We start from the raw sequence: 8,872 nt of genomic DNA, 5'->3' as shown, positions 1-8,872 counted from the left end.
ACCGCACCGACCCCTGCACCTTCGTCACATCGTCCTAAGCCTAAAACTAATCAGCCGTGAAAGCGTCACCAAAACCGAGAGGAGCTCCTGACGGGAGGAGCGGTGCGACCGCGCCAGGGACGCACTCGGCAAAATGAAGCAAAAAAAAAAAAAAAAAACGAGCCAACCGGCAGTGACGGGGAGAGGGGGGTGGGGGGTGGGGGGGCAACTCGCTGTCATCCAACATTGCACTTTGCGATTGCTCACTGATACTCCCTCCGAGAGAGCGGATCTTTACGCTCGGCATGCTGTAATCATAGCCTGTTTTCCCTAATGCTATTTCAATAAAACATTAATTCCAGGAGCAGGAGGGGGGGGGAGGAGGAGGAGGAGGGGGAGGAGGAGGGGGAGGAGGTCTCCGAACAACAGCTGTTCCACCTCTGTCCTCACAGCTCTGCCAGGCTGGAGGGGAGGGGGTGGGGAGGTGGGGAGGGGGGAGCTATGAAACTGAAGGAGTACGCACCCTTGATCCTTGATTCACTCACAGAGAGGGGTGAGGGGAGGACAGCAGCTCTAAAAATACCCCCATAAGGAGAGAGGGAGAAGGAGATGGAGGGCCAGGGAGGTGTGTGTGGAGGGTGGGGGTGGGGGGGGGGGGTAAGAGAGGAGGAAGAGGAGAAGGAGTAAATGCTTGTTTTTGCACTGCTGTAAAAAAAAAAAAAAAGACAAGAAAAGAGCGGTATCTCAAGAGTCCTAAAAATACACTTTCCTCGTGACAGAAACCTCACAAGGAAACTGGGTGGAGTTTTTTTTATTTATTTTTTTATTTTGAAAGAGGGGCTGTGTCCTCTCTCTGTCCCATCATCACTCCTTCCCCTCGTTCCATCAGCCAGTCCAGACCCCCACCCCCCCTCCACCCCCTTGTCTGTCATGAAAAAGCACGCCACTAAAGACCCAAACAGCCAGAGGGGGGGGGGTTAACATGAAGGGGAAATGATCGGTGAGAGGGCCAGAACAAAGTCCTTTTTTTTTTTTTTTTTTTTTTGTGCAGCTAATTCGTGTCAGGACCAGTGGCCCAGATAGCGGGGGCCGACCGAGGGAGTCCACTATAGCAGCACCAGAGGCTACAGGCCACGGCCTCAGACAAAACACGCTCTGTTAGCGATTGGCGAACAGTCTGTCTGTTGCCCAGCCAGACTGCAAAACTTCAGCGTGCGGTGGGAGGAGGACGAGTTTTACTCATAAAAAAAAAAAAAAAAAAAAAAAATGAGTCATCGATTTATAAAACGGCGACGTTGAAATGAAATTCGGATTTCACAAACACTCGACGCACGTTTAGGAGTTTTAAAAACCCCGTTTTGATATCGGAAGCAGGCGCCAAAAAGACATCAGCACTCAAAAGTTGACCTCCTCGGTTTCTACGGCAACTGAGAAAACTGTCTGAGGAAGTCTGATTAACAGCTTATAAGGTGGACCTCGACTCCATTAATGATGTTTTAGAAACAGTTTTCAACAGGAGGACTTTAGCTCAATGAACCGAAACTCACTGATGAAAAGGGAACAATGGCTTTGTAAGGAAAATACCGAGCTCCTCGGGTTCGTTCCAATTAAACCAACCAAGTGGGACAAAGATTTACATTTTGAAACTGATGTCATCTGGTCACCGCAGCACAGTTAAGTGGTTCGAGACGGGTGACGATAGATTTCCGAATAAGATGGATGAGGCTGCTCCACCTGAGCATGTGGCCACGTCGCTGCACTGAAGAACTTCACTTCTCCTCCAAAAGCAAGGTTACTCATAAACGCTGACCTTATAAACCTCACTCTTACGCAAGCTGACTGCAACTGTTGGAATGATCAGCTGATTAAAAGTCAGTTTTATTTGTTTTTGGTTTTTTTTTTTTATCCCTCCAAACTGAGGTCACTCATCAAACAAAAATGCTTAAAACATTTCACGGCCTACAGCTTTTCAAATGGGAGGATTTTTTTTTTTGTTTTGTTTTGTTTGTTTTGCTCTGTTGCAAATTGAAATATTCGTGTAGTCGGTGAGAAAAAAAGGAAACTTTCAAAGAAATCATCTGGAATCCAGGAAAAAACCTTTTTTCACTCCGTTTTGGACAATTTAAAGACGGAACGATGAATTCATTCATCAAAAACAATCAACAACAGTTCGACGGCTCAGATGGTCAAGCAGGCTGTCTGCTAATTGCAGGGTTGGCAGTTCAATCCCTGGTTCCTCCTTCCACACGCAGAAGTGTCCTTGGGCACGACGACAACCCCCCCCCCCCCCCCCCCCCCCCCCCCAATGGCAGACGTGTACTTTGCACGGCCGCTCTGTCGTCACTGGCGTGCGTAATGTCATTATTTTTTTTATTTTTTTTAAAGCCTTCAACTGCTCCGCCTTCGACAGCCTCATCAGAAGAAGAAGCTGCTGAATGCTGATACTCTCCTTCCTTTATGCGCACACCCACACCCACACTCCTCCACCCCCCCCCCTCCCCGGGCAGATATAGTGGAAAATACTGATGCCCCCCCCCCCCCCCACACACACACACACACACACACAAGTCGAGTTGAGACAATGACCCAATAACGGACAGAGCGTGAACCTGAGAGGCGGCGAGGTAAAGGCATCCCCCTGCCCAGATTGACCGGGGATCTTCACTTGTTTGAGTAGTTGGTGACACCGATATCCACCGCCTGTGTCACACACAACTTAGTGGTAACCGTATCCGCCCGCAGGGCCCCAACTTACTACTTCCATCTTCCCCTCCGCTGACAGCTGACCATGGGGAGTGATGAATGGAGAGGTCACGTAGCCAGCCGAGCACACAAAGCACCCGATATGTACGTTGTGACATGAACACACGGACGGGCTCTCGGGGCTTTCAAGTAAATATAGCTGTAATGATCCGAGCAGTTCAATGACTGAAAGATTTTCCAATGAACTCTGCAGATTTGCGGCATATTCCAACCATTTTTCATACTCGAGTTTAATAAGACACCGAAAAACAACAAATCCTCACGTTTGAAGGCGATTCTGGGAAATATTCCGAATGTTTTTTACAAAAATAAACCGCAAAGACTTCCAAGTCATGAAATCATTTTCTATGATCATTTAATCCTAAATGTCTCATTTTCTTAAACAAATCCCCCCCAAAAAAATTCCACAGGGGAAAAAAAATCAACATATTTCAAAAAAATTCCTGTCAGTATCTTGAAAGAAGTCTAAAAATGAGATGAGCTGAGAGATCTTCAGCATAAATGATTTGAGCAAATTATTAAATGTGTTTGTCACTATGATCTACTTTCACTTCCCTCAACAGTTTGAGGCACTATGACTATGAGGAATATTTTGACAGCTCACTCAGCTGTTGTGGGAATCAAGCCTGTGACGCTCCACTCTGACCATTAAAAACCTCCCTGATCCAGATCTGTGGGTGTAACAGCAGTTTTCATAAAGCTCTGACTGCCAGCCCTGATGCAGGTTCCCACGCTGGGCCTCCAAATAAGGAGCAAGGAGCAGGTTTTGTTTCGCTCCCTGTTTGGATTAGACAATAAATTACCTGCCACTTCTTGATCAGCACTGACTTGCCCTCCCCCCTCCTCCGAACACTGACACGACACCCCCTCCAACTTCTCTCAAACACTGAAGGCACACAAAACAGCGAGTTGTTGGGTAACTCATCAAACCGAGACATAACTGCACCACAGCTGTGCGTAAAAGGCATGCGTCATGCGCGCTCGGGGGGGGGCTTCGGCTTCAGGCAGAAACGCACAGATATTCACCGAAGAGCTCCCAGAGAATGACATGATGTCCACAACGAGCTGACTGATGATGCAGGGATGCCAAAAGTTACCAAACAAACAGGCGGATGGAAAGAATGAGTGGCACGCGGAGACTCAGACGACAACAAGCGCCTTCTTGTGCCAGATTACACTTGGCACTACAGGACTACTGATTTAAGGCTGCACCATCACCAATACATCCAAACTAATCCCACTTAAAACACAAAGATTGTCAACGGAATCACGTTTGGTAAATGCCACCCTCACAGAACATCTGATCCCGGAGAGGTGTTATTTTTTTTTTTTGGCAACTTTTACGCAATCTTTCATCTGAAATCCAACTTTCACAAATCGGAAAACAAGACATTTCACACCATTTCCACATAAAACGGGCGAATCTCCGCCATGAATCTACTCACCGGCCACGCGAACTGGAAAGGAATGATGATCTTTCCGGCGTCATTGTTCCGGTTCTGTCCGGTTTTCTGGCCGCCCTTGAACTGAAAAGTATTTCCACCGATAACCTTAGTAGTTTCCGAGCCGTAGGTGCACGGTCCGTTAGTGTTGACCTCCGTTTGGTATTCCTTTAAACACACTCGGAAGTAGGTGTCGCACTCGTCGGCGCCGCAGTGGCCCTCCGCCGCGCTCTTCTCCGCGTCGCAGCAGTCGCCGTTCAGCAGCTGACCTTTGGGGTTGTCCACCGAAATCAACTGCAGCTCGAAATATCCCGTGGACTGAGACACCTGAGGGGGGACACGAGAAGGTGAATTAGGCTGAAGCAGCTTGAGATGGTGCGCTTACAAATGTCGTCTTCTCCCTTTTTTTTTTTTTATTTAAGGGAGATTCCCTAAGTAAATTGTCATTGTACTGAAAAAGCGACATTTCATGCCACAAAGGGATGGTATTCAGCTTTATTCGAGACTAATGGAGAATATTCAAAGTGTTTTCACAGGTGGGTGTCAAATGACAATTACCGCATTTACAAGAAATGGCACTTATTCAATTAAAAGTCTCTCAAATAAACACACTGCGGTTGGAAGCCAGTGGAATTGAGCAGATGTGAAGGAAAAGTGCGACTTGAACTCTTTTTTTTTTGTTTGTTTGTTTTTTTGTTGCAGCGTACAGTAACTATGCAGCCCACACGCTACTGTACATTTTGGCACAGTTGAACTTCAGGGGCTGGATAACGAGACCTAGTACTCCAATTCAGCTCACTCTGCAGATCAGGCTGCAGCTGTACACTTCAAAAGATATCCAAACCCTGCAGTCTGCGTCTCAGTTGGAATCATTTCTCTCCAAGCAAACTGCTTTTCTGACAGAAAACAATCACCCAAAAGCGCCCAAATATCAAAGGGCTTCTTGGCGATCTGACATTTTCTAAGCAGGTTAAGCTGCAGTGGAAAACGTGCGAAGCTATTTCGTTCGACTATACTGCGCGTCGACTCGCCAAACTTTTAAGAATCTGCGCTTATTAACGCACTCAGCATCGAGCCTCTGGTGTTAAAAATCCTGGAAACTTGTTTTGTACAACTGATGACCGTCTCATTATAAATACGCAACATGGGCTGCAGCTCATGACGCGGCAGACTGCACATTTGTAAACTGCAAACCTAATTTTTCTACCCAAGGAAGCGCGAATTTACAAATTCCGGATCACATGATTCAATTTTGGAACAGGCAATTCAATTAAAGCTGGAACTCAGCACCCACCGCCCCCTCCCCCACTCCCCAAAAAGACTTCCATTCCAATATATAAATTAAACCACCATAAAAAAAATAAAAAAATAAATAATCTGCTGGTGAGGCGAATCAATGAAAGTTCTCACCTCAGCCCACAGAGTCAGGAGAAGACACACTAGAGAGAAGCGCTGCAGTTTCCCCAAATTAGTCCACATGTCTCCGGCTGCTCAGTGTTGGCTACCATGAGGGAGAACCAAAATATGTCTGTCTCAATCAGTCAAAATGATAATGAAGAAGGAGAAAAAGAATCAGTATCCTCCTCCTCCTGCTGATGCTGTCCGAGTCATGCACGGCGCTGCTGCTGCTGCGGCTGCTGCTGGTCTCCCCGGGATGCCTGCGGCTCTGGAGGAGGAAAAAGCGCACCGCTGCTGCTGCTGTTTGGTCCACGGACGCACAACAAGACGCGCAAACTCCACTTCCCTCCGCCGCTCGACGCACTAAACAGCAGAGGAGAGGAGCAGCGGTGCGTCTCTTGCTGCCCAAAGCCAGAGCCGGGCGCTCCCCCGCGATGGACGAATCGGTGGACCAATCACAGGCCGCGAAGGCGGGAACGTTCGCGGCTGAGAGCCAACCACAAGAGAGGGGGCGGGAGAAGCACTACAAGGGAGGACGGCTGATGGATTCATTACTGAAGTTTGCTCACACAGGAGCTCGTATTTTTGTTTTTACGACGGTCACAACGTCAACTGGCAATTTATTTATTTATTTAAAAAAGAAAAAAAAAAAAAGTATTTCTGTATTCACAGTTTTTTTCCCTAATAAATCCAAATCTAATTCTGCTTCAAGTTTCATTCTTCACTTTAACTGAAAAAAAAGACTAAAATTAAAACAACAAAAACAGAAGTTCGGGCTATAAACGAGGGCCATAAATAATCCCTGAGTACATGCAGTGTTGTTCATGTGTTCAGCGAAGGACACCTGAGCTGCTCCTCACTGACCTGCAGGCAGAGGAAACAAGGCTGTGAGCGCCCTCTACTGACCGCTCCGAAACTTTTTTTTTTTCTACACTTGAGATTTAATGCAATCCAAAACAGACTATCTTCATGTTGGATTCAGAATACCGAAATCATTCACTGCTCCCTCCAAGTGTTACTTGCACGCTGAGGAAGCCTTTTCCTCCTCCGTGTCTTCGTGGATTCTTTCGTGTCTTTGCAGCTTGTCGGTGTGCACGGCGAAAAGCAAACGATGAAAGAGACTGGAGGAGATTTAAACTTTCAGGAAAACCCACCTTAAAGCCTTAAAGCTGAGCTCTCAGTCCATCTACATCTGAAAACACAAGTATCAAACTTATTAGTAAAAATGTCTGCAAACCAAAGTCTGCAAGGTTTGGGGGGGGGGAGGGGGGATTTAAAGATATACATGTTATGTTTTTTGGAAATGGTACCACACTGGCAAATCCAAATTGTAGAAGATAAATTTTGAAACCAACCTGGAAGACACCTGTAAAGCAGCTCAGCACAATGGCGCTCTGTACACACACAGCCTGGAGCCTCGCTTTTTTATTTACACACCTGGGTTTAATGCGGTAACACTGCTGTTTTAACACAATATCACAATCCCAAACATGTCAGCCGACATAGCATGTTTCAGCAAAACATAATCAACACACACACACACACACATCAAGTCCACTGTTTTTTTTTAACATTAAGTGAAGTTGTAGACCCGCCTGATGTCTGCCTCGTCTTAAACTAACAACCAAAAGACATAAAGGGATATTTCACTAATTGTGACCTGATGATAGCGTGAGAGAAAAAGGTCAATGTTAGTATGAGCCATCTTCTGGGAGCCATGTTTGGGCAGAAATATGTCTCACTAGAAACTGAATTTGAATCGTGTGTATTTGTCTTTGACTTACTCTAATTGGATAATTGCATTACAAAAATGAATCTAAGGAGCATGAATTAAGTTTGCAACTTAATCGAATAAACTGGAAACTGAATATGATATTGTGAAACTGAATGTATTTATTCTGAAGTTTTAAGTTTCCCTTCCAAACTGATGGATTTAAACTCGGTTTTTATTGCCATTATTCAAGAAAAAAACATTTAAACAGAAATATAAATGATGCAGATTTTATTTACAGAGACATATTTTGGCCTATAGTCATGATGCGTCTCTACAATGACAATGGTGACAATACATTTGATTGTCGTTGCGATATTATAGTCTGGACAAAAGGGGTCAACTAATATCTACACGGCTACGGGTGGCTGCTAGCAGGGCTTTAAACCGAGCTGAATGTTTTAAAAAAAACGGAAAATGACATTTTTTGGCGCGATTCAGGCTTTTCCCAGATTGCAAAGTTGCATTCAACATTCCAAGTAAGAGCGGAATCGGACAGCTGCTCCTCCTCACGCGCATCTTCCTGCTGCAGCTCGAGCTCCTGCGGACGGCGGATCAGCTGCAGGATGGAGTCGGACAGGTGGCCTCGGACACCCTGCAGCAGATGTTTCCTCCCAGGGAGGCAGGTGCAAAACACACACACACCCACCCACCCACACACACTTTGTCATTTGCACATACGAGTCATTCACATGCCTGCACGCAGACACCAAAGTCTTGTGTTCATCTCTTTACAACATCTCCTATCAGCAGTGATAAGGAACTGCGTGAACTGCTGCTCAGACGGACGGACTGAGGACGTTAAGCAGGTTAATGACCGGCATAAAACTTACTGGACTTTTTGTTGCGCGTCGCACGGTTCGGTTAGACCGACCTGCAGAGCCGTATAAGTAACGGTGTTAGGGACGTTTCAGGTGGGAGTGTTTCATTTACTCCACTGACAGGCGAAGTGACTTTGCAGAACAAATATTGGCTTGCAGACTAATATTTGGTTTCATATTTGCGCGCAAAAAAAAAAAAAATTCCCCAATGCCTTAAAGGGACTTGGATGCAACTGTAGAGCTCTCCCTTCATTCGATCCATGCAGATCTATGAATATGCAAATAGTCTCCGCCTCTGCAGCTCCGTAATATTTGAAGCCCCCCTCCCCCCACACTCCCCGCTTCATAGTTTGATTGGTCCTTCAGGTTTGTGATGTATGAAATCCAGGCCGTATGAATCTGTGCTTTTTCCGTTTCAAGTGGAAATGCTCAGCCGTTGTGTCGACTGCTTATTTTGCTCATGATATGCCAAAGCACATAAAAACACCGCTTGAACATTGGCGGGGGTTCGTTAAGCTTATCGTGTTTTAGAATTTTGAACTTATATTTTACATTTTCAGCTGGTTCTTAAAGAAAAAAAAAAAAGTAGCATCCCAAACTGCTTAATACTTGACAATAAAACTGCTAAGCGTAGCCGAGAGCTTCAGATGGAGGAGAACAGATCTGCTTTAACTGGATCTACAATTGAAAAGGTGCAG

The 8,872-nt window shown here is 45.8% G+C and overlaps 1 protein-coding gene across 2 annotated transcripts in view; it reads right to left on the bottom strand.

Moving 5' to 3' along the window:
- The window catches only part of LOC138205134 (protein jagged-2-like), a 48,608-nt gene extending 42,669 nt beyond the window's left edge, over nucleotides 1-5,939 (bottom strand). For both annotated transcript variants that reach the window (XM_069160860.1, XM_069160861.1), the window contains exons 1-2: nucleotides 5,595-5,939; nucleotides 4,188-4,511 (exon numbers count right to left, since the gene is read on the bottom strand). In XM_069160860.1, coding sequence (XP_069016961.1) covers nucleotides 4,188-4,511; nucleotides 5,595-5,663 — 393 coding nt within the window. In that variant the 5' untranslated portion in view covers nucleotides 5,664-5,939. The remainder of the gene's footprint in view (nucleotides 1-4,187; nucleotides 4,512-5,594) is intronic.
- Nucleotides 5,940-8,872: the final 2,933 nt, after the last annotated feature.

The sequence above is a fragment of the Embiotoca jacksoni genome, unplaced genomic scaffold, assembly GCF_022577435.1.
Source record: "Embiotoca jacksoni isolate LCO1_2020_lvr unplaced genomic scaffold, fEmbJac1.0.p SCAF_27, whole genome shotgun sequence".
NCBI classification, from domain to species: domain Eukaryota; kingdom Metazoa; phylum Chordata; class Actinopteri; family Embiotocidae; genus Embiotoca; species Embiotoca jacksoni.
Note: the sequence above shows the minus strand (reverse complement) of the source record. Positions and strands in the feature narration are given on the sequence as shown.